The following is a 26,012-nucleotide window of genomic DNA, read 5'->3' as shown; positions in this document are numbered from 1 at the left end:
TTACAGCACTGCAACTTTCTCACTCGGGTGTGAAAAGCAGCCCCCTGAGCGCTGCAAGTTGCAGCACTGTAAAGTAGCAGTGTAGACAAGGTCTTAGTTATACAGTCTCTCTCAATAACTAGATTACATATCAGTATAGATTTTTATGTAGATTCCACTTTTGTCATGTTTTCTTATCTGAAATAAACATAAATGAAATGCAGTGTGGAAGTGGTCCAGGGATAGAGCACAGGGCTGAAAATCAGAAGACCTGCATTCTGATACCAGCTGTGTATAGCTGTGTGTGATCTATACATAAAAAAGGCTCCATAAATGCTAAATATTTAATATTCAAGTGAGGGTTCAAACTGCACCACTTTTCATCCAGACTGCTTGGATAAATCACAGATACAAATACTTTGAAAATTATTTGAAAACATTTCTTCATGAAGCACACTGTATGGGGGAAAAAAAGAAGCAAGAAAGCCAAATTCTGTTAAAATGCAAGGGAGCAGCAAAGAATTCCATATTCTTCTTGCAAGAGTTGATAATAGAGAATTCAAATGTATTCAATTTAAACTGACAAAAGCTATTCCAGAGATAATAATGGGCATAGTTACCTGGTGCTCATTTACATAATGTGCAGCTTATTATCCTACTTGAAACAATGTAAACGGAAAAACATTAGAACAAAGGAAAGCAGGGAGATGGCTGTCATTCAAACATACCTTAAATACAGAATGCAAAGACTGCTCTTTTTCACAATGCTGTAAAAGTGTTCTTTGTTTGGGTGGCAAAAAACAAAAGGCTGTGTGACTTAACTCAGACCATGTCTACACTACAAAATTAAGTTGACCTAACTTACATACAGTCACTGCATACAGTCACTGCAATAATTACATCGCCTGTTTGTATCTAGAGTTTTCTTCTTGTGTCAGCGGTACTCATCCTCACCAGGAGCACTTGTATTGACTGTACTATCAGTGCGTGACATTGTGGGATGGCTCCTGAAAGCCAGTAACAGTCAACATAAGCAACACAAAAAGAAAAGGAGTACTTGTGGCACCTTAGAGACTAACAAATTTATTTGAGCATAAGCTTTCGTGAGCTACAGCATCCGATGAAGTGAGCTGTAGCTCACGAAAGCTTATGCTCAAATAAATTTGTTAGTCTCTAAGGTGCCACAAGTACTCCTTTTCCTTTTGCGAATACAGACTAACACGGCTGCTACTCTGAAACCTGTCATAAGCAACACAGTGTCTGTGCTGACATAACATCAAACTAACTACATTGACCTTGACTCTACACTGCACGTGGAGGTGGAATTAAGTCAGCATAGCAGTGTAGTTACATTGGCAGGAAACCTCTGCTTAACTGCCATCTGTCTCTAATTGTGGAGGTTCCTAAAAATCCCTAGGCACCTAAAGTTTCAGCCTCTGAGCATGGACACAATGCCTCAGGCAGATGTCCAGATGCCTATCTCACACCTAAGCCCTACCTAGGGTGATCCTCAGAGCAGGTGAAGATCCCTTGCCTGTGTTGCCCGCAGAACCCACTCTTGTAGATGTGTGCAGAAAATGCCGAACTCCACACAAAATGACTGGGGGAAAGGAGGAGAAGATGGTAGCCTCTCTTATAATCTTTAGCCCAGAGGTTAGGCTCACCTCACTTAGGATGTGGAAAACCCCACTTCATTTCCCTCCTCTGCCTGATGAGAAGGATTTGAACAGCAGTAAATTTGACCCTCCAAATGTGGACATATCCACAATGAAGTCTTGCCTACATTGAGAATTTTTGGCAATTCTTCCACTTTTGGCCTAGTATAGGTGCAGCGTCTGTTGGGAGAATTGCAAAAAAGTTCTCCATTTAGATGGAGTTCCAATGACATAAAGGGAGGAAAGGGCAGTTGGGGGGAGTATAATAGGAATTTTTCTACCATATTAAAAATAGAACAACCACAACCTAGCACATTCAAGGAACTCTTCTCACTCCAAGAAAACAGGTCTTGAAAACAACAGTCTGTTATGACTCCAAAAGAAACTCATTGTTGGATGACATTGACCAAAACCACCAGAGATCTAAATATTCTGTAGAGCCTAAGTTTGAAAGCTAGCTATAACTGACAAATTTTATTCAACTATTTTTGGTTGTTGTTAGGAAACTTGTAGTTAGGTCTGTAAAACTATTTTTGACAACATTAAAGTGCAAAAATCTAAAGTTCTAACCTCCTGCCCTTACCTCAAATACATAGTTTGATTAATGTAAGTTATTAAAACATTAAATCAGCACTTGTAAAATGTACCAGACTTCTGCTAGCTAGAAGATGACAAGAAAAATGATTGGGGCAAGCTCCACAGGCTTTGAGATGATGGGATCCCCTTGAATGGTAAATCTTGCCTGTATTACAGTGCTGATAGGGAGGTATTTGTCTCTTCTGACACATCAGATCTAAAAAGAACCTGGACTTGGTGTACACACCCAGAGGGGGGATTCTTAATATTTCGCTTTGGGGGACTATTTTGTGTTTAAACATTTTTTTTTCAATTATAAGTCTCTGTTTAACATATCTAGGACTTAAACAGCTATAAAAATAATGGTGCTTTGCTGGGGAGGAAAGACCAGCAAATGTAATCCAAAATGGGATAGATTGGATTCTCCATCTCTTGAAGTATTTAAATCAGAAGTCAGTCTTTCTAAAGGATTTGCTGTAGTTCAATGAGAAGTTATGGACTTAATGCAGGAATTACTGAGTGAAATTTCCTAGCCTGTTACACGTGTCAGACCAGAAGATCATAATGGTCCCTTCTTCCCATAAAATCTATGTCTATGACTATACCTTTCTACAGCAGGAAATTAAAGAGGCTTTGCTCTTGAGTGACATCACCACTTGCACCACTTTGCCATTTGAAAAAGAATTAACATGCTGCAATAATTTTTTTTTAATCGGGAAAATAATATATCCTTTTTTTTTTTAAAGGATTCTGCATGATAGTAAGCACTGTCAGCCTTGGGGCTGGTGGAATAGGACCCTACTCTCTCTTTTTCTCTTTCATGCCAGCCACAGTATCTCCTTTCTGATATAGGGATAGGAAATTACCTAAAAGCTTGAGTTTCAGAACAAAAGCTTGAAGTGAGGCACATATGCCCTGTCTGTATTCCCAGCTGTTGAGAAGAGAGAGGGTGCTAAGATTCTTTCTGGATTGCTCTGTCTGGATCCTGTTAGGGTACTCCATCCTTTTGCCACCCTCTGGCTAGTGAGTTCCGAGCACATTTGAAGCACCCTACCTATTCAGATACTTGAAGAAAGGAGCTGCAAGGGGGTGACATTCTTCTGTCTAGCCTCATTGCTAATCTGAAGGCTGCAATGGAAGGAGGATCTTTGCTATACAATCCTTCCTTTTCTTTTTTTAAGGAGGCTCCTCTGTGCCTGCCTCTGCTGTTGCTCAGGTCATCCTAAGCAGCAACAATATGAAAGTGCCTTTGGCTATTTAAATGATATGATGACCGCAATAAAGGCTATGCATTTATTTGATTTAAATTAAAGTTTAAATTCTGCAGACATTGGTGAGGTATGCGCCCTCAGTCTAATTCAGATATGGTCAAGTCGTGTTCAGGAAGTTAACATCGAAGCATGGAAAATTAAAACTGAGTCTAACAATTGCTGTCTACCAGAGGTTTCTGGAAAAGGCTTTTCTAAACAAATAAGCCATTCCTGATGTGTTCCTAGCCCAGACACTGAATCCTTGTGCTAGTGAGTGAGACTCTAGGACTGAAAAGAAAGGAAAAGGAAAAGAAAGACAGGAGGAAGAAGAGAAAAAAAAACAGGAAAGAAGAAATCCTCAAATGCTCTTTGGGGTGGCCAAAGAACAGCCCCTTCCGGCCTGAACGGTGAGCAACTTTGTAATCCTAAAGAGACTACAATTCCCGGCTTGCAATGGTCCGTGGACTACCGGAATCCGCACTGCAGCGGATGGAGCGGTGCATGCTGGTATTTGTAGTTCTGCGCCCGTTGCGTTCGAGCCCCTGCCCCTCCCCCCCGGACGCTTGAGCCTGGGGAAAGGTTGCGAATTTGAAAATTCCCGCGGTGACGGCGGCTGCACTCGCGAGATCTGCCCCCCCTTCCCTTCCCGGTGGTGAGCGGGTGTGCGTCGGGGGGGGACCGGGTTGCTGCGCAGACACCGAGTGCGGTGGAACCGGGGAGGCCCGGGAGAGGCAGGCGCCCGCCTTAACCGCTGTGGGGAGATGCCGCCGCCCTGACCGGCACCGGGGAGAGGAGCCGCGCCGGGCAGGGGGCAGACGGCGGTGACACCCGCCCCAGCAGGTACCTGCGGGAGGTTCCGCTGCAGCCCGCCCGGCTAGGCCGGCTCCGGCTCCCCGGCGGGGCGCCGGGCCCGGGAGAGACACGGGGCTGGGGTGGGCAGGGAGCGGCCCGGCGCAGTCGCTGCGGGCCCGGCAGGCGAGGGGGCGGGGGAGCCGGCCCCTTATGTAAGTGACCCCGGGCCGCGCAGCCGCCGCCGCCGCCGCACATGGCGGTGTCTGGTGCCCGGTGCCCGAGCGAGGGGCCGCAGCCTGTTCCCGGTGCAGCCCGACCGCGGGTGAGGCGGGAGGGTCGCTCGGTGCGGCCCCGCCAGCGCTTGGGCCCGGGCAGAGCACATGGAGGCGCTGGTGGGGGTGTGGGGATCGCGGCAGCCCGGCCGGCCAAACGAGCTGTGCTGCTCCCGGGCAATGATGCTGCCTTGTCCCTAGCCCGTCCCCCTCCCCCGTCAGACAGTTTCTAGGGGGACATTTGGGCAGGAGACACCTTAGGTTTCAGGGAGGGGGGATGGGAAGGTTTGCACGTAAAGCGGGTGCATTTTTGATAGTTTGTCGAAATGTAGTGCGTTTTTGTGAGGTTCCCGTGCATTTTTGACTCTTGTAGCTATGTGGCTACAGAGTCGGTGCAACTTTCCATTGCCTGCTGTTGGGTGCATGCTTTTTTAAAGTACTGTATGTATCAATGGGAAGGGCACAAAGTTGCGGATTATAATGATGTTAAATAGTTCCGAATTTCATTTCTGGTTTTCTTAAATCTTAGATATACCACAATAAGCTCAGAACTTCCATCAGTGGGAAAAATATTTTTAACCTTTTGTTGTCCCCTAATTTTCCTAACATCGACAGCCAGAAGGTGGTGTAAAAATGGGGCTTTGCAGCAGGGGCTAGAATCAGAATTCAGTTAAGGCTGGTTGCCTGTTAGGGCGGGAATGGGATGGTTTAAGGGGAATGCCTCTCGGGATCTAGTCTTGTCCAGTCTATCAATCTTGACTAGTTGTTACTGCATGTGGGCAGCATTACAAGCTTCCTGCCTCCTGGGGTGGCTGGGGTACATCCTCACTCTTTCCCTCCATTATTTCTGTTTGCTTTTGTTTGTCCTGGAATCATTTCTGTACTGCCATACAGTGAAGTTTAGGTTAATCACTGCCATACTGAGTATCAGGATTGAAACTGACCAGAATCTTATTCAGTCAGTATGCTGGGTGTAGAACTGTAATAGGTATAGTCTTGTTAAAAATGACTGTCAAGTATGGTTCTGTTGAAAGCAGTGATAGCTATTTACTGTAATAGTTTAAGATTCATTGTGTGGTGTAGACAAAAACCTGATGTAAACTTCTTTGTGGCTCTGTCAGGGTTCCTTCCCACTCTGAACTCTAGGGTACAGATGTGGGGACCCGCATGAAAGACCCCCTAAGCTTATTCTTACCAGCTTAGGTTAAAAACTTCCCCACGGTACAAACTTTGCCTTGTCCTTGAACAGTATGCTGCCACCACCAAGCATTTTAAACAAAGAACAGGGAAAGAGACCAGTTGGAGACATCTTCCCCGCAAAATATCCCCCCAAGCCCTACACACCCCCTTTCCTGGGGAGGCTTGAGAATAATATCCTAACCAATTGGTTACAAAATCATCAAGGACCCAAACCCCTGGTTCTTGGAACAATGGAAAAATCAGTCAGGTTCTTAAAAGAAGGATTTTATTTAAAAAAAAAAAAAAAAAAGTAAAAATCATCTCTGTAAAATCAGGATGGAAAATACTTTACAGGGTATTCAGATTCAAAACACAGAGGATCCCCCTTTGGTCAAAACCTTAAAGTTACAGAAAACAGGAATAAACCTCCCTTTTAACACAGGGAAAATTCACATAAAACAAAAGATAAACTAATCCGCCTTGCCTGGCTTACCTATACTGGTTGCAGTATTGGAGACTTGGATTAGGATGGGTTGGAGAAGATGGATTTCTGTCTGGCCTCTCTCAGTCCCAAGAGAGAATAACCACATAAACAAAGAGCACAAACAAAAGCTCCCCCCCAAGATTTGAAAGTATCTTGTCCCCTTATTGGTCCTTTGGGTCAGGTGCCAGCCAGGTTAGCTGAGCTTCTTAACCCTTTACAGGTAACAGGATGTTGCTTCTGGCCAGGAGGGATTTTATAGCACTGTATACATGCTCTTACAGAAAGGTGGTTACCCTTCCCTTTATATTTATGACAGGCTCCCCCTCACCCCAAAAAATAAGCATGGTTATTGCCATACGCTTTTTTGGTGCAGTGCTGTTTCTGAACGTATGGCTGAAAATTATTTAAATCTTGCATCAAACTTAATGTGTGTCAAGACTAATAACTCTAATGCTTAGGTGGTAGATTAAGTTTATTGGCTGTAGCTAATGCAGAAGCTCAGTGGGCTTGGAGAAGGGATGAAGAAGAGAGAGTCCTTTTTCCCATTTTCACTCCTGCTGCTGCACATAGAATTCCTGAGGCAGCAGAGTGAAACTACAAAAATCGTGGCTCATCACTCCTGCCTCCTTTCAGAAAGCAATGGATAACGGCAATAGTGAAATAGGCCTGATTCTTTTTGTATTCAGCCATAGACAAGCTCTCTCTTGCCAGTGGCTTTATTAGAGTGATGGTTAGTTTCTAGATTAAATATCAAGGTTCTCATTCAAAACTTCATGGGTCCTGCGCAGGGGGGCTTGTTTCTGAATACAGGTAGGGATGAGCTTACCAACTGCTACCACCAATAAATCACAAACTTACTTATTCCTTTTATGGGAAGATATGACAGAATTGCTGGCTCATTGAACACGAGCAGCATTGTGCTTAAAGTTCCCGCTCCTCCTAACATCCCTCCAGGATTTATCAAATACTTCTGGGTTTAAAAAAGAAAAAGCCATAGAACTGGAAACCAGAGAAAAATAGTTTTGTAACAGTTTTCTTTACCTAATATAAACTGTGGAGGATGGTGTTTTCCAAAGTGAACTGGCTATCTTCTCTCATTTCCCTTTCTGCAGACTCTTCCCATTTTCCCCCCAACATACTAGAGTTTTACACACACTTTTTACTGCTAGTCAGTAAACCAGATCATCTTAACCCCTCCCCGGTACTTGTTGTGTAATAATTGTTGCCTCCCTAAGTGTAAAGTACTAGGTCCTGTACTCCCTGGATCAGTGTCAGCTGGGAGCTGCAATGCCTCAGATTGTTTTAACAGATTTCTTGTGTGGCTGATTGAAATGTTGACTCCAGAAGAAGTAACATTCAGCCTTCCTCATCCAGTGTGATAGATGCTGTAATGTTGAGACTTTTGGTAAATGAAGGATAGTATCTTGGAAGATGTCTTTTCTACCCTGCCTCTACTCAGTCCTCCTTGCAAAAGAGCATGTTGAGGATTCCTCTTACAAAGTCCTCTGTATGCCACTGAGCCCTTCTTTGACTTGCTCTGCAGTAGGCAAACAAGACTACTTTTCTGTGAACCAGTCTTGCGGTTACTCCTTTCAGTTGAAACTGATGTCATCTTTTGTCCCAGATCTCTGGCTTTGATAGGTTCATAGCACGTTGACTTTCTCCAAAATAGCCCATGGTATGCCTTGAACTGAAGTATGTAGTATAGGGAGGAAATGGTTGAAGTGTGAGCTTCCAAAATTTCTACTTTGGAACAGGAAAGAGCTGGAAGTTAAAGGTTTGGCTTATTCAAGTACCACTTCAAACTCCCCTGCTGGCTGCCTGTTTTTAGTAGCTAAGAACATACTACTGTCATGCTTACAGGGCTAGCTGTACCTCTACCTACTCTCTGATGTATCTGAGTGCCCCCACTCGAGTATCGGATCTCATGTATTTACCTCTCCTGGGTTGGAATTCTGCATTTTCTCACTTGGCCTGGGGCTACAGTACACTGTGTCTAGACCATGTGTACCCAGCAGGTCCGACTGGGTTTGAGCGCTTCTGATTCTTCCTTTTGGGAGTCTGAAACCAGAGTGAGTGTAGTGACCAGACAGTCGTCTTAAACCAAAGTATTGCTGAACCTTAATGGTAGGACAAAACATAAGAAAAAGGATTTTTAAACCAGGCTACATGCACGTATCTTACCTACAGTCCTGTAATGGTGGGCCAGGCAGTTCTAGCTTCTTCACATACTTCAGAGTGTGCCTTTGTCAATCTGAACAGCTCCCCAAGAACTGCTTCCCTGTAGAGAGAGTCATTTTTAATCCAGCCAAGGTTTTGATCTGATCTGTTCCTAGTTGTTGGCCCTGCTTGTCCATACTACTTTGGTGAATTCAGCAGGTAGTGGAGTCAGGGAGGCAGTGACTTTCCCTTTGTACTTTGCTGAAGGTATCTTAACCTGAACCATTCTTTTTGCTTTCCCGCTTGTTTCCCAGCAGCCCTGTTGATTTACTCAGTATACTCATACACTAATGTCCCAATAACCAGGTCAATATACAGAATTCATAATTATAGAGCAGTTCCATGTTCCTCACAAAACTTACAAAACTCCCCTGCTTTGTTGGAGGAAGCCCTAGTGTAGACAAGGTGCTGGCAGCTTCTGACAATTATATGTACCACCATTTAATTAAACCTGCTGAAAAGAGGGTTTAATGAACACTGTGTTAAAAGTGGGGCCAACCACTGGAGCCCTGTCTTCACAATTCACCAGTTCAGCTGAACTGATGAGTTGGAATCAGCGGTAATTACTTTTAAATGTCTCTGCTATAGACAAAGCCATAGTGTCACAGAATAAACTCCTAGAGAAGAACCCAGGGTTTTTGCTCTACACATAGCACCTCCCAAAAAAACGCAGCCTTCTTAGTTTTGATTTTCAATCTGGCTCTGCAAAGTTGAGGGATTTCCTTGTGAGCCTGCTGTTTTTTGCCATTACCCATTTGGAAATGCTAAGTGCTTGGAAAGAAATGGAGCCATATTTGGAAAGCCATTAAAAGCATTCACTTTTGGAGATCCCTGTACTACTCCCTTGGATGTACTCCCTGGCCGGATTGTACCTCCTCTACATATTATTCTCCCACTAGTAGCTTCAGTATCTTTGGGCACAGTTTTCAGAGTAACAGCCGTGTTAGTCTGCATTCGTAAAAAGAAAAGGAGTACTTGTGGCACCTTAGAGACTAACCAATTTATTTGAGCATAAGCTTTCGTGAGCTACAGCTCACTTCATCGGATGCATACCGTGGAAAGTGTAGAAGATCTTATTATATACACACAAAGCATGAAAAAATACCTCCTCCCACCCCACTTTCCTGCTGGTAATAGCTTATCTAAAGTGATCACTCTCCTTACAATGTGTATGATAATCAAGTTGGGCCATTTCCAGCACAAATCCAGGTTTGTCTCAAACCTGGATTTGTGCTGGAAATGGCCCAACTTGATTATCATACACAGAGACAAACCTGGATTTGTGCTGGAAATGGCCCAACTTGATTATCATACACATTGTAAGGAGAGTGATCACTTTAGATAAGCTATTACCAGCAGGAAAGTGGGGTGGGAGGAGGTATTTTTTCATGCTTTGTGTGTATATAATAAGATCTTCTACACTTTCCACGGTATGCATCCGATGAAGTGAGCTGTAGCTCACGAAAGCTTATGCTCAAATAAATTGGTTAGTCTCTAAGGTGCCACAAGTACTCCTTTTCTTTTTGGGCACAGTGTGTGTCTTCCAAGGTAGTTATTTCTCTTTTTTCCTTCTAATGTAGCAGTGGTCTGTAGGCTGGTTCCTTGTTTCCAGGTGCATTTATGGCCTCCAGGCTCTTTTGCAATGAAAAACCTAGACTGGGAATGGGTGGTGGATTAGCACCATGTGACTTGCCAGCTTTCCACAGACCCTAGCTTGTGAACCATTGATTTAAGACCAGCCTTTACAATTTATTTTAGTCCTTTAATTAGCTGAAAAAGGGACTGATTTAAATCAACAATTTAAATTTTTTTATCTTTAAGTATCTTAAAGAGAAATTTTGCCTTTTTACCTGGTAGAAGAGACAAAAATCTTCTATCTGTCTCATGTTTTAAAAGTATAGTCAACTTATTACCAAGCTAATATTTCCATTTGGTGTCTTGTTCAAACAATGACTTGTTTTTACAAATTGCTGTTCTTTAGTCTTCTTTTTTTCTATAATAAAGGTCTCTGTTGTATTTCTGACTTACTAGACATTAATTTATTCTTCAAAGCATATTTGGTTTATTGTTAGAATTAAACTAAGCAAAGCCATTAATACCAGCATGTTAAAACTTTAAAAAGCCTTTTTCCTTATGGGGTTTTTATAGCAAATAAAAATATTCAGCCCATTTTCACTTTAAAATGATTAAAAAAAAAACCAACAAAAACTCACTGCCAGTACTATCTTATCCCATTAGAAACTCTAACAGTCTCTGTTGTGATTCTGTGTCTTTTATGTTGGCACAGGAAACAATAGATCCAGAATTTTCAGTCTGGCTGACTGCAGCAGCATCCTTGCCATCAGCAACATTCTTTTCAAAATGTTGCCTTGTTCTTGGTACCAGGCTCTATGCCTGTGATACTTTTTGCCATTGGTATATGCTGCTTTTTTTGATGCTGGCAATAGACGCACAAACCTTTTTAAACATCTTTCAGATAGGGTCTCTGTGTGATGTGGAATAAGTCAGGTCCCCCAGGTTACTGCTTGTACGTAACTTAATTGTAAACAGAAGTTGTGTTCCTTCTGATGGTATGGATGTTTCCACACTGTGTGTGTCTTCCAAGGTAGTTATTATAAATGGCATCTCAATGGTCTATAACAGGGGTGGGCAAACTTTTTGGCCCGAGGGCCACTTCGGGATTATGAAACTGGAGGGCTGGGTAGGGAAGGCTGTGCCTCCCCAAACAGCCTGAGCTCAGTCCCCTCCCACTTTCCGGCCCCTGACTGCCCCCCTCAGAACCTCCGACCCATCCAACCCCCCCTACTCCTTGTCCCCTGACTGCCCCGACCCTCGCCCCTAACCGACCCCTGGGATCCCACCCTCTATCCAACCCCCCTGCTCCCTGTCCCCTGACTGCCCCAACCCCTAACAACCCTCTGCCCCCAAGCAGGCCCCCGGGACTCCCATGCCTATCCAACCCCCTCCCCCCCATTTCCCGTCCCCTGACCACCACCCCCAGAAACCCCGAGTCATTCAACCCCCCCCCCGCTGCTTGTCCCCTGACTGCCCCCTCCCGGAACCTCCCACCCCTAACCACCCCCCAGGGCCCCATCCCCTATCCAACCCCCCCCCCCCCCCGGTTCCCTGACTGCCCTGGCCCCACAACAGGCCCCCCGGGACTCCCACGCCTATCCAACCCCCTCTCCCATTCTCCGTCCCCTGACCACCACCCCCAGAACCCCTGACCCATTCAACCCCCCCTGTTCTTTGTCCCCTGACTGCCCCCTCCTGGGACCCCCTGCACCTAACTGCCCCCCGGGACACCCCCCCATCCACTCCCCCCCCCCCCCCCCGTCCCCTGACTGCCCTGACCCCTATCCACACCCCCATGCCCTGACAGGCCCTCTGGGACTCCCATGCCTTAATCCAATCCCCCCTGCTCCCCCCCCAACAACCCCCCCCCCCCAAAACCTGACTGCCCCCTGGGACCCCCCTTCCCCTTCTTCAGCCCCTTGCTCCCTTCCCCTTTACCATGCCGCTCAGAGCGGCAGGAGCTCGCAGCCCCGCTGCCTGGCCAAAGCCAGCCACACCTGGCTCCCCGGCCAAGAGCTCAGGGGCCAGGCCAGATGTGGCCCACGGGCTGTCATTTGTCCACCTCTGGTCTATAATCTCTCTCCCAGCATGCACTGATAACGTAAGAGCTTTATTTGCACTACAACATTTAGGTTGCAATCACTGTTATAAGTAAGGCTTAAATTTTGTCAGGGATATTTTTAGTAAAAATCACTGACTGGTCACGGACAATAAGCAAAAATTAACAGACGCCCATGATCTGTCTGTGATTTTTTTACTAAAAATACCACTGACAAAATGAGGGAGGAGGAGGGTCCAGCACCCACAGCTTCTGGGGTTTCAGTGACCTCTGTGACATAATCGTAGCCTTAGTTATAAGCCCCTGGAATGTCCTAATGTGCCAGTGTCCACATATAAGGTTCTAAATGATGCACAGGTACTCTCACCACCATTGTGATTGTACTTGTTCAAAGCAAATGCTAAGTACAGTGGCCAAAGTTTTCAAAGCCTAAAATTAGGCTTCTAAACCTGTATATCAGAGATGCTGTGTGTTTGCACCACCTATCAAAGTGAATAGCAGGAGACTAACAAAAATGCCTATGTAACAGTCATACATTTTATTTGTTAAATCTAGATCACCATAGCCTATTTACACTAATGAACCAACTAGTTAATGACAAATTTTGAACAGTAGGTGCTGCTGACTTGATGTTGAAAACAACTTAGTTGCCAGGATGTATGATTCTGCAAAAGGTTGTTCCATCCACACTTAGGGCTTGTCTTCACTACGGGGGTAAGTTGACCTAAGTTAAGCTACTCCACCTATGTGAATAACGTAGCTGGATTCGATGTAGCTTAGGTTGACTTACCCCATGTCTTCACAGTGCTGAGTCAGTAGGAGATGCTCTCCGATCAACTTCTCCAAGAAGAGTAAGGGTACTGGGGTCGACCGGAGAGCACTCTGCCATTGATTTCGCGGATCTCCACTAGACCTGCTAAATCGATCCCTACTGCATTGCAGCAGCGTTGATCTCCTTGTAGTGGAGACCAGCCCTAACACTTACAATGGTTATCTGCACCAGTTTCAGCAGCACCTGTTGTCACGGATCCACAGGTTCAGTGCTCTCAAATAGTTCTGGAACAGTCCCAGTGATGACCTCCTTCTGTGTGTCAGTCCCCTTAGGGTATCTCACTCTCACTGGGATAAGTCCCTTGGCTTCACTGCCTCCTGGGACTGAATCTTGGAGCCTTTGGCTCCTCTGCCTCTCGCCATGAACTCCTTACAGAATCTCCCACCTGGACTGGACCCCAGAAGGAGATTTACGTACCCAAAGGGAGCAATGCACTCCCAGTTTCCTTAATCTGGAGTGACACTCAGCCAGTGTTGTAAAAGCAGAAGGGTTTATTAGATGTCTGGAACACAGAGTGGAAAGTCCTTGGTTATGACAGAAAACAGAAGGTTACAGCATAGTCCGTCTGGGTCAGTTCAGAGCCCAGAGCTCTCCTCTGATCCCTTCTGAGTCCCAGTCCAGAAGCTGCTTCTCCCCTCCAACAGCCCACACTTAACAACCCCCCTGACCCTTCCTCAGTCCTTTGCTCTTGTTCCAGGGCAAACATTGTCACCTGGCCCTCCTCCATAGCCCTTTGTTCTCCAGCTGGTCAAACCTGGTTGGTTTCCTGCAGAGTGTGAGCCCTTCATGGTCATTAGTTGCTAGGTGCCAAAATCCAGGCAGTTGTCTTCTGGGACTCTCCATGGACATGGCCCCCTGGCCCAGACAGCCAGGCATCAGTTACACCTGGATCTCTGCGAAGAATAAACATATATAAAATTAAATAAACTAGTTATACTGATATGTCTGTTATATGTTGCTCAGTTGTGTGAAAAATCCAAATCCCTGAATGATGTAGTTATACTGATTTAATCCACCGGTGTAGACCGCACTATGTCAACAAGAGCTTCTCCTCTTGACATAGCTACTTCTTGAGGAGATGGATTGACTACATTGACGGAAAAAGCTCTCTTGTCAGCGTAGGAGCGTCTTTACTAAAGTGTTACAGAGGCTCAGCTGTAGTGCTATATGCGAAGGCAAGCCTTTGAGCAAGTGTAGAAGCTGTGGGGGTGCACTTCTGGGGGCCCCACAGTCCCAGAGTGGCCTGGAGGATTAGCGGGGGGCCAGGAGCAGCCCGCTCTGCTTCTCTTGCCCCAGCCGTATCGCTCGGGGGACGGGGCTTGGGGGAAAGGGTCCCCCCGGCACTCACCGGCAGCGGCGGAAGTGGAGCAGCCTGTGCCCAGCCTGCTCCAATCCGCCAGCTCCCAGCCATGTTGCTCCGCTTCCTGCCGCCGGTGAGTACGAAGGGTGTCCTTTCCCTAACCTCCCTGCACTCACCGGCGGCGGGAAGCGGAGTGCCGCATGGCTGGGAGGTGGCAGAGTGGAGCGGGCTGCGGCCACGTTGCTCTGCTTCCCGCCACTGCTGGTAAGCGCCTGTTGGGGGCGGGTGTGTGGGTAGGGGTCGGAGCAGTCAGGAGACAGGAAGCAGGGGGTGGGGTCGGGTCCTGGGGGTGATTAGGGATGAGGGGGTCTCTGGAGGGGGTGGTCAGGGAACAAGGAACGGGGGGGCCAAAGGAAGTTCAATATAACGCGGTCTCACCTATAACGTGGTGAGATTTTTTTTGTCTCCTGAGGACCGCGTCATATCAGGGTAGAGGTATGCTTCCAAGGATCACAGCCCTTTTGGCCACAATATCACACTGAGAGCTCATGACTCCCAAGCCCTTTTCAGAGTCACTGCTTCTCAGTATAGAACCCCCAACCTGTAAGTATACCCTGCATTATTTATTTCTGGAAGTATGACTCTACATTTGGCCATATTAAAACACACATTGTTTATTTACATCCAGCTTACCAAGTGATCTAGATCGCTGTATGACCTGTCCTATTCTTTTTTTTACCACTCCCCCAATCTTTGTATCATTTGTAAACTTAAATCTATAATGTTGTTTTCTTTCAGGTCATTGATAAAAATGTTCAGTGCTATAGGACCGAGAACGGATACCTGGGGGACCCTACTAGGACACACTTTATGATGATTCCCTGTTTACAGTTATATTTTCAGACCTATCAGTTAGCTAGTTTTTAGTCCATTTAATGAGTGCTGTGTTTTTGTATTATTCTAATCAAAATATAATGCAGTGTCAGAAGTATTAAGTATATTACATCCACAATATTACCATTATCAACCAAACTCATAATCTCACAAAAAGTCATTTGCCAGGATCTATTTTCCATAAACCTACCTTGATTGGCATTAATTATATTACCCTGATTTAATTTTTTTAATTGAGTCCCATATCAGCATTTTGTCGAGGTTCAATGTCAGGCTGACAGGCCTGTAATTATCTTCTTTAAATATTGGCCCAATATTAGATTTCTTCCAGTCCTCTGGAACTTCTCCAAAATCAACACTAATTGTCCAGAGAGCACCTAAGCTAGGTCTTTTAAAACTCTTGCGTGCAAGTTATCTGGACCTGCTGATTTAAAGCTAGACACTTTTAGCAGCTGTTGCTAAACATCCTGCTTAGTTACTGTTGGGATGGTATATTATCATTATGTGATATAACTACATTTGACTTTTTCCAAAATACAGAACAGAAATATTTATTGAAGACTTCTGCCTTTTTTGCATTATTGTTGACAACTCTACTGTTTCCATCTAGTAAAGGACCAGTACTACTATTCGGATTCCTTTTGTTCCTGGTACAAATTAAAAATTCCTTCTTATTGGCCTTAACTCTGCTGGCTGTAGAGTTCTGTTTTTGTCCTTTGGCTTCCCTTATCAGTTTTCTTCAATTCCTAGCCTGTGATTTATATTAATTGCTATCAACTTCCATTTGCATTATTCTTATTCTGTATATCTGCTTTCGCTTTCACTTTCTAAGCCAGTTTGGCTTTTTTAACCAGGATGGGCATCTTTCTTGATTGTGGAATTGTGAGGTTTTGGGCATCTAGTAAACTATTCTTAAATAGTTCCCCATTGACATTCACATTTTTCTTTTAAATTTTTTCTCCTAACTGATTTGATTCAAAATGGTTTCCAGCTTTGTGAAATTGGCCCTTTTAAAGTGCGTGTGTGTGTGTATTTATTTACTACTGGTTTGAATTTTATTCTGTTTGCACATAAATATAATCAAGCCATAATCACTTGTAAGCTATCAATAGTTTTTAATTGTATATCAATTCCTCTTTATCTGTCAGATGAGGTCTAATACAGAATTCCCTTGTGTTGGATCCAATACTACTTCAGTTAAGAAACTGTCATGTATAATTTTTAGCAATTCTGAGGATGTTTTAGTCCTGGCAGGATGAGACATCCAGCATATGTCACTCAGATTGAAGTCCCCATGATAACAGAGCTTTTCTTCTTGCGGAATCAATCTCTGACTTCTTGTATCAAAACATTAAGGGTTTTTCCTTCAAAAAGAGTTTCTTGCGGAAAGAGAGAAACTTATCTCTACACATGTGACTGCATGGTCTTCTTGAAACTGATGAATTTCCTATGCAGTAAGATAAAGCCATCCTCTGAAATTTGATAAGATGAGTCTTCCTGGGAATCTGAAGTATTATTTGAGTCCCAAAGTACCATATTAAAAATATTCTGTCTGGAGTGTCAGAATACTGTGAAAGGAGTCAAAAGGAAGAGATCCTGGAAAGTTGTGGTCCTAAAACATCAAGCCCTTTACTAGAAAGATCCTAGAGAAGGAATATTTTGTAGATTTTTGTTATCCTAACAGTTTGTATCCGACTGTGTTTCTTTTCTACTAGAACCATTCTGAAATTTATATTATTTCCTCAAATGAGTTTAGTGATAAAGAGGTATCTCCAAGAATAGATTTATAATAGAACCACACATTTGTCATTTAAAAAAAAAAACAAAAAAAACTGCACAATATCTTACCTGTTGACCTGATTGATAATCTATTGTTGGGTCTGTGTGTGTGATCTGTTTTCAGAAAAACTCTTGAAATCTACACCAGAGGCAATGGAATTTTAGAAAGACTTGATGAGCTAACTGTCAAAGTCCATGAACTCAAGAGATTGCAGGCAGCCCTTATTTGTTGTGTTCTAACGTGAGGGATAATAATTGCCAAAGTAAACTATAAGATTAAGCAGGAGGGAATCAAAAAGCCAAATGCTTAATGGTAAATTGAAATGTCTTTTAAAAAAGATTGTTTTAACTAGCAATTATTATTTTACTAACAAGTAAGTGGGTAGACTTAAGTTCTTCCTCGTTTATATACCTGCCATGACCTGGCATTAGTACTGTTGCCCTTCAGGTTACTGATGACCTTACAGGCATCTGAAGAGCAAGAAACTGAGCACACTGCTCTGTGGGGTCACCAGTTGGCCTTATTATTCCTGCCTGAATGTACAAGAGTGAGTGGCTGAGAAAATGGGACATGTACTGAGCAGCTGATGCAGACAAATGGTTTTGTGGCACTAAAGTTTTTGCTTGTTTATAAGCCTCAAGATCAAAAGTAGTCAGCAGTGAGTGAGGGGACAGAGGAATAATTCACTCTTTTTTTTTTTTAATAAAACTTTGGACAATTCTTTCTGATATCTTTTTTTCATCATGAGATGAATATTCCAGCTCTTGGGGAAAAGAAAAATGGTTTGAAAGTCCATCTGTCTCCTGTCTTTATCCAAAGGTGGTGGTTTAAATTAGTTGCCAAAGTTTACAAAATGGGCCATTAAAGTTGCTACAACATACTTGTAGGAAGGTATTTAGGAGGAAGTTGTAGGGAGAAGTATTTTGATACTATTGGATATGATGGAAAGAACTACAGATAATTCAGGGTGTTGTATTGTTTGACAAACTCTTTATAAAATGTCAGATTTGTTAGGTGCTGACTAAATATACTTATTTAATGTAGTTCTTTATTTACAGTGAAGTATGCGAGACCTAACCGCTCAGGTAACAAGCAGTCTGCTGCAGTTTCCAGAAGTGACTGTTCAAGCACTTGGAGAAGATGAGATAACACTAGAATCTGTACTTCGTGGGAAGTTTGCTGGAGGTAATCCTCTTTCTCTGAAACTTGTTGTTAATATTGGAATTAATAATTACTTGTGAGTGTGGGTTATCTAAATACATATAGTAGTGATACATTTTACTTGTGGCAGAGTAACAGCCTTTTGTAGTGGTAAACACCCATTTTTTTCATGGTTTGTGGGTATAAAAAGATCTTCTGTACTTTCCACAGTATGCATCTGATGAAGTGAGCTGTAGCTCACGAAAGGTTATGCTCAAATAAATTAGTTAGTCTCTAAGGTGCCACAAGTACTCCTTTTCATTTTACTTGTGAAATGTGTTGGCTCCATTAAGATGTATCAGGTGAGTTTACCAATAGCTTTATGAAGCCAGGAGGTTCATATCAGGTGAGTTTTCCCAAAAATGCTGCTGTTTTTAAGCTGTTGCCTGTAATTCAGTAACCCACTTGGTCCTAGCTCTGTGTAGATCCCATTGTTCTTAAATTTCATGTTGTAGTAAAAGAGTGTATGTTAATTCTGTTTTGTATGTGTGTATGCATGCACAGTCTCAAACTTAGACATAGTAATACATTAAAACTATGTACATTTCTAACTAAACTATTTTGGGTGGACTCATCCCCAAATCATCATCTAAGATTTTATAATTTCAAATGAATCCTTCTGTGTTTATCATTCTTACATAAACTTTTCCCCTTATTTCACTTTAGGGAGAAATGGGCTGGCTTACTTGGCCTGTGGTCCTCAGCTTGAGGTAGTAAACTCTATCACGGGAGAACGGCTGTCTGCATATCGTTTCAATGGAGTAAATGAACACCCACCCACTGTCCTTGTGGTGAAGGAATTTTCCTGGCAGAAAAGAACTGGACTTCTAGTTGGATTGGAAGAAGCAGAAGGGAGTGTTCTCTGTCTGTATGACCTTGGAGTATCAAGAGTGGTAAAAGCAGTTGTTCTTCCAGGAAGGGTACGTACTTTTTAATCTAAAAGCAAAGCTTCTGTTCTGTTGTATGCCATAGAATTCTGTTTCGAGGAAGGTTTTATATGGATGGTTGCAAAAATACCAACTTACAGTACATAGTGGACTTAATCTTGATATCAGAACTTGGGTTGGAAGGTACCAACTGTCTCTTAACTAATGCTGAAAGTAAAAAAAAAAAAAAAAATTTCACTTGTACTACAGAACAAGATACTACAGGTTTCTTAGCTGTTGGATTATTCAAAGTGACTCCAAGATGGTAGGGGTTGCTAGCACTTTGAAGGACAGGACTAGTGTTAAAAATGATCTTGATAAATTGGATAATTGGTCTGAAATCAACCAGATGAAATTCAATAAAGACAAGTGCAAAGTGCTACACCCAGGAAAGAAAAATTAAATGCAAAATGGGGAATAACTGTCTGGGGAGTAGTACTGCAGAAAAGTATCTGGGGGGTTATAGTGAATCATAAATTGAGTATGAGCCAGCCGTGTGACTCAGTTGTGAAAAAGGCTAATATTCTGGGGTGTGAAAACAGGAGTGTCATATCTAATTGTTTTTCTCTGCTCGGCACTGGTGAGGCCTCAACTGGAGTGTTGTGTATAGTTTTGGGTGCCACAGTTTAGGAAAGACCTGGATTAACTGGAGCATCCGTAGGAGAGCAGCAAAAATGATAAAAGGTTTAGGAAACTAGAGCTATGAGGAAAGGTTAAAAACACTGGGCATATGTAGTCGTGAGAAAAGAAGACTGGGAGGGAACTAAATCTTCAAGTATGTTGAGGACTGTTATAAAGAGAACAATTGATTACTGTCCTTCGTGCCCACCAAAAGTAGGACAAGAAGTAATGGACTCAATCTGCAGCAAGGGAGATTTAGGTTAGATATTAGGAAAATCGTTTTAACTATAAGAATAATTAAAATCTGGAATAGGCTTCCAAGGAAGACTGTGGAATCCCCGTCAATGAAGATTTTTAAGAGCAAGTTAGATGTTTGGCTAACTGTTAAGGATGATCTAGGTCTGCTTGGTCTGCTAGGTCTCTCAAAACAGGGGGCTGAAGTAGATGACCTCTTAAAGTCCCTTCCAATCCTACATTTCTATGATTTTTGTGAGTAGAAGGGGATGAAAGATGTGAAGAACCAGTTGCTCATATAAACCTAAAAACAACCAAACCCTGTATACTTTAGGCCTCCTTCCAACACATATTCTTAAAAGCTCTTTGAGTAAAATGACAATATCTTTAATAAAACTGCAAATCCTAGAAATTGATTTGTGTTGTAAATAAATTACAATGACTCCCTTAGAATCTCAAACTAGCTAACCGGAGACTGTGCGCTTAGACTTGTGAACTTTCTTTTGTGTTTTGGAATAAGGTAGGGGGCATTAGCAAACCAGTTATCTTCATATCCACAGGTGAGCTTGCATCTAGTGGGGAGCACAACTTCCTTGCAAGTCTGTTTCCTGCATATATGATTGGTACCCCCAAATTAGATAGTATCAATCTAAAAAGAAGCACCTTGGACTTGGGACCCTACTTTCTTAACTGGTTTAACTGTCTGGAGTTGCTCTACTGGGTTTATGACCTTCATTCATCCTTCTCTTAAGGAAACTAGCCAATAGAAAGTTGTAGCTATTGCTTACTGAGATGGAACAACGATCCCAGTTGGAAATATTGTAACTTTCTATGATGGCACATTCTAACTCGGATTAGAGGGACTAAAGGAGAATCAGATGTCCACCTTTTCCACAAAACCTATCCTTCCCTCTGTTGACTCATTACTGGCCTCAGCCCCAATGCTACCTCTCCCACAGGATGAAGAATAGAAAGTAGGGATATTGCCCCTTGTTAAACCAGAGGTTCTCAAGCTGTGGTTCAGAGAACATTTAGTGGTCTACAGAGAGTTGTCTGGTCACCCTCTCCTTGGTTCTACCTGCTACATAGTTTTGCCAGCTAAAGGTATTATACTGGCCTAATACTGCTTTTCTCTAATTAATTCCTGTAATTGCCACAACGATGTTGTGTGAGAAGTGAAGAGAGAAACTTGAGTAGTGCAGGCAAAGAACCCATTAATTAACTTAGTTATATAAACCTGTTTTGTTGTTGTGGGAAGGATAGAGATCTTTCTAGGCATTTAAGTGACAGTTCCTTCTCCCTTGGACTGGCACGTTTGATTCATGGGTACTGCTCTCACTATGGTTTTGTCTACATTCAGAAAGCTTTCACTGGTATAGCTACCAACTGTTAGTAAATCAATGTAGTTAACAAATATGCAAATTTTCTGAAAGTAGACGATGTCCAAATCAGGTTGCTAGGAGCTTGAAGGATTCTTTGCACTTCAATTGTCTTAGTATCTGCAACAATTGGAGTTGCCTTCACAGTGACTTCTTTCACTGCCTCCCTTTTCTGAGCAGTTTGAGTCTTCTTCTCTTTTGTAGGGGTTTTTAAACTCTTGAGTGTAATCTGTAGTAGTAAGCATTTATATTATAGTAGCATCCAAAGGGTGCTGGACTAACACGAGACTTCCTTCTCTCCCCTGAAGGGCTTAGTTTACAAGACAGACAATCAAGGGTAGAGGATGGTATATAACATATAAGCAAATTAATTTGGTGAAGAATTGGCATAGTTTTGTTACATGTTTTATTGGGCTTTTCAAAAAAGATTGAGATTCAGGTTGGGAAAGCAATGGGAAGTTAATAAGACAAAGGAAGTAGGGAAAGGAAGGCAAGGTAAGAGGGATGGTCACAGGTCATCACTTTTCCTAGCCATGATCAGCAAGTAGATTGTTTTGTTAGTTTTTCCCCATGCATTAAAAATTGTGTGGAGAAAGCATGAAGGTATTTATAGGAGAGGCTGGCTGTTGGGTGGTAGAGGCCTGGAAACTTCAGAGAGAAGGCAAGGGTTATCTGAATTTTTTTTTTTTTTTTTTTACTATTGATAGCCTTGTGCTCTATATAGACTTACATTATGTGGGATATATTTCATATATGCCCAAGGAAGAGTTGAATAAACAGTATACATTTTTACAAACATGTTTGACCTGTGGCTTTCATTTTGCTTTCTACCAATCTTGCCATTAGACTCAAGTTAGTTTAATCAGGAATTAGAAGCAGTCACTGAATTGGATTGGAATGCCCTGAGCTGTGATTAGGAATGTAGAGAAGCAAATAAAATTCAGTGTAGACAAAGAACTAATTATTTAATGTGTGTTCAGTCTTTCACTAATTTGCTGTGAACTTCATTATTAAAATATTTAAGCTTTTCTCTTGGCTTCGTAGCCCTGTGTGGGTAAGTTTTGTATTCAACACATTTAACATGATTTAGAACAAATTTTAGCTTTCATTTTCTGTAATTCATTTCTTCTGTCCTTTTTTTAAAAGCATTAATGAACCCTTGAAATTATGGGCTAGATTCTCAGTGGATAAAAATTGTCTTACCTTTTTAGAAGTCAGTTAAATTATGCCAGTTACACTGATTTGGGATCTCTGATTTGGGCCAAGGTGTCAAACTATTAACACCTAAATCAGCTTTAACGTAAGTGTTTTCATATTAAAAGACGTAATCATTCCCAAGGAGTGAATTAAAAACAGATTAGCAAAATAAACAAACAAAAAAAGAGTGACTAAAAATATTATGCTTCAGAAGTGTTTTTAATGGAATCTAAAAATGGACCACATCAATGATACACAGGTTTAGTACTTTTAAATGGTTGCTTTGAGAAAGTATCAACAAACATTTTCATGAACTTTTCAGATTTGCATGGTAGCAGAAGAATAACGTTCAGATTCAGTGAGCTGGGGAAAGTTCTCTTAGTCTGCTCATTTCTGGAATATGAGTTGGCAATGGCATAAGGAAACACAAAAACCCAGGCTGTACCACAGTGGGGAAAAAAATACTCTTTCAGAGGCTCCCACATGGAAAAGTAAATTCGAAATAAGGAATATGCTAGGAAGTTTGTATGTTAAAGCAAAAAAAATACTCTTATTTGCAGCCAGATGCTAAAGAAAAAAGCTACATAAAGAAAAAGAAACCAGAAGCAGCATTTGTAGAAAGGGAGTTCAGCAAGCATCCTACTTCAGTACTTTTTCTTCTTACTGCTGCCACCAGGAGTAATTCAGCAAGGTTTTTAATCCATTTTTAAAATTTGTTGATAATCCTTTGACTAGTGTGGGAAACAGGAAGCTTGATTTATAGAGATCTGGACCCAAAGATGGCAATTGAAATTGTTATAGATCGGAATTGCTGTGACTGACATGAATGCTGGACTCCATGGCTGTGTAATCACAATAAACCCTGACGGAGGGTATGTCTGCAGTGGAGCTGGAGGTGTAATTCTGTACTGTAGTTTTGACTGAGCTAACATGCTAAAAATAGCAGGGTTGCTGTGGTGGTGGGACAGCCTAGCTCTCTCAAGTATGATCCCATCTGTGACCCTATGTAAGTGCTGAGGGTGGCTAGCCTATACTGCCATACATGCTGCTGATTTTAGTGCACTATCAAAGCTAGGGCATGTATGTCTACCTGAGCTGGAAATTACTTCTCCAGCTCCAGTACATATGTACCCCGTAGCTTCCAGATCCGTGTCCCGTCCGTCCCCCCCATCATCATCCTCCCCGCCCTCTCTCTCTTCCCCCCCCCCCCCCCCCCGCTAACACGTGAGGCAAGAGACTCTGTGGCCTGTTCTTACATAACTAGGGACCTACCAAATTCAGGGTCCATTTTGGTTAATTTCACAGTCAGGATTTTAAAAATAGTCAATTTCATGGTTTCAGATGTTTACATGTGAAATTTCAAGGTATTGTAACTATGGGGGTCCTGACCCAAAAGTGGGTCATGGGGTCAGGGGAGTGTCATAAGACTATTGTAGGGGGGTCATGGGATTGCCACCCTTACTTCTGCCCTGCTGCTAGCTGCTGGCCAGACTCCCAGCTCTAAATCCACACCAGCAGCAGCTCAGAAGTGAGGGTTGCAGGGTATGGGGGGGGGAGTTTACCATATATCATAGTTTTACTGGCAACCCCCAACTCAGGTCGGGGGGGCTGAAAGCTGGGGCCACAGACCCCCACCCAGGTCAGGGGACTTACAGCCACCCTCGCTTCTGTGCTGCCTTCAAAGCTGGGCTCCCAGGTAGTAGCAGTGGAGCTTCCTGCAGCTGGGGGAGTTTCCCAGAGGTGGGTCTGACCTGGCTCTGGGAGCAGCCCTGCAGGAGAAAAGGAAGTCCTGTCCCTCCCCAGCCCGGGCCAGAACTAGTCTGGTGCATGGTAGAACCCCCGGCACTGTGAATTTGATAGCGCCCTATATGTAAACCATTTCCCTGTGACACAAAACATTCCATTATTTCTGTTGTGTGTTATGCTCAGCCTCTAATTCATAAGAGAATCAAGGGATAGTGTATGTTGCTGTGCTGTGGTACAGTTTTAGTGCAGAAGGCTGCACACATTAAAACTTCTACTGTAGTGTTGAGTATTTTCCTGGGGTGCACTTTAGCACATCCAGAGTCACATTTTTAATCTTAAGTTAACTAGAGAAAATGCTTTCATTACCCAGTAATTCATTTCATTTCTTCCTGTTCAGCCAGGGCTAGCTTTGCATATAAGACATATGGTGGCCTCTCACAATTTAGTTTTCTGCTTGATTTCCTCCATCAGTATTCCCAAAAGTACATTGGGATGTGCATTTAAAAAGACCTTATTTCTGACTTGTTCTGATGATTTTTTGGGGGGAGGGGGGTTAGTCTAATCAAATGCAACCTATATATAGATGTGGTTTGCATAGTCTTATCCTGATAATTGCCTTCAATTGTTAGTGAGAATGTTTAATTATCGTGAAAATGGCCCATCTTTCTAGGCAGGTTAGTCACTACATAGCATAATTTACAGAACACCTAAAACTTCATGAGATTACATAGCAAGTACAATTTATATTTCACAGGAAAGGCACTGTCCTTCACATTGGTAATGTTTTTCATCATATGAGCAGAGGAAGAATCAGCTTGCACTTTGAGTTTTTAATATAAAGCTGCCTTAAAATATTATTTTCAAACAGGTAGCTGAAACTGGTGAGCTGCAATATTAGAGAGCACCATTTAAAAAGTATTTTATTTAACTGTAGTACAATATCTTAGGACATTCCTCTAAAAAATATTAGAGGATATAATGGACTCCCTTCTTTCTCCTGCTCAGGGCTGTAAATTTTTTTTTAATAATCTGAGAAAATACTTTTCTTTTAAATCTTATGAATTAGAAAGTAATTACAGAATCATATTCCTAATATGCCAACTTCTGTCCTGTACTACATTGCAAAACTTTATTTATAGTTTGTCAAAAGTTAAAAGTTAACATGCAGTTTTCTTCTAGGTAACCGCTATTGAACCCATAATTAATCATGGTGGAGCTCGTGTCAGCACTCAACATTTGCACCAGAGTCTGCGATGGCTTTTTGGTGTGGCAGCTGTGGTTACAGATGTTGGTCATATCCTGCTGATTGACCTTTGTTTGGATGATTTCTCATGTAGTCAGAATGAAATAGAGGCATCAGGTAAATTAGTATTTTTATATTTAAACAGGTTTCTGGTTGAGAAGTAAGAAAACTCAAGTTTCCTAAATGAGGAATGTGCATTTCCTATCTGATAAAACATAAGCATCCTGTGTCTTTAAGATCTGTTTGGCTTAAGACTACTTATAATAGCCTACTTGACACCATGAATTCTTAGCTGATGTGCTAATTCTTTCTTTGAAAGATGTTCTAATCTTCTGGTTCTTAAGGCCAAAACTTTTTTTCAAAAAAGCCTAAATTTAGGTTCTTACATCCTTATACATAGCCTGACCCTACACCACTGAAGTTGGTGGAAGTTTGCCTTTGACTTCAATGGAAGAAGGTGTGTTAAATGCCTAAATATGATCTTGTACGTAATTTTAGGTAACAGTTTTTTAAAACACTTGGTTTAAATGATAATTCCTCTGCATGGGAAAGGAGAGGGACATTTAAAAACCCTAATTTAAAAAACAAGCAAACCTGCATTTGGATGTATAGAATCTCT

At 42.5% G+C, this 26,012-nt stretch overlaps 1 protein-coding gene across 3 annotated transcripts in view; it reads left to right on the top strand.

The window, feature by feature from the left end:
• The first annotated feature begins 4,058 nt into the window (after positions 1 to 4,058).
• Positions 4,059 to 26,012, top strand: part of AHCTF1 (AT-hook containing transcription factor 1) — an 87,150-nt gene continuing 65,196 nt past the window's right edge. Inside the window, exons 1-4 of one of the 3 annotated variants that reach the window (XM_077813501.1) lie at positions 4,059 to 4,112; positions 17,906 to 18,032; positions 18,714 to 18,967; positions 25,330 to 25,510. In XM_077813501.1, coding sequence (XP_077669627.1) covers positions 17,912 to 18,032; positions 18,714 to 18,967; positions 25,330 to 25,510 — 556 coding nt within the window. In that variant the 5' untranslated portion in view covers positions 4,059 to 4,112; positions 17,906 to 17,911. Of the gene's footprint in view, positions 4,113 to 4,132; positions 4,301 to 17,891; positions 18,033 to 18,713; positions 18,968 to 25,329; positions 25,511 to 26,012 lie in introns of those variants that run through there. The other 2 variants (XM_077813499.1, XM_077813500.1) reach the window with 2 other exon arrangements.

This window comes from Eretmochelys imbricata, chromosome 3 (genome assembly GCF_965152235.1).
Source record: "Eretmochelys imbricata isolate rEreImb1 chromosome 3, rEreImb1.hap1, whole genome shotgun sequence".
Taxonomy (NCBI): domain Eukaryota; kingdom Metazoa; phylum Chordata; order Testudines; family Cheloniidae; genus Eretmochelys; species Eretmochelys imbricata.
The sequence above is the reverse complement of the archived record's forward strand: the minus strand, read 5'-3'. Positions and strand labels throughout refer to the sequence as shown.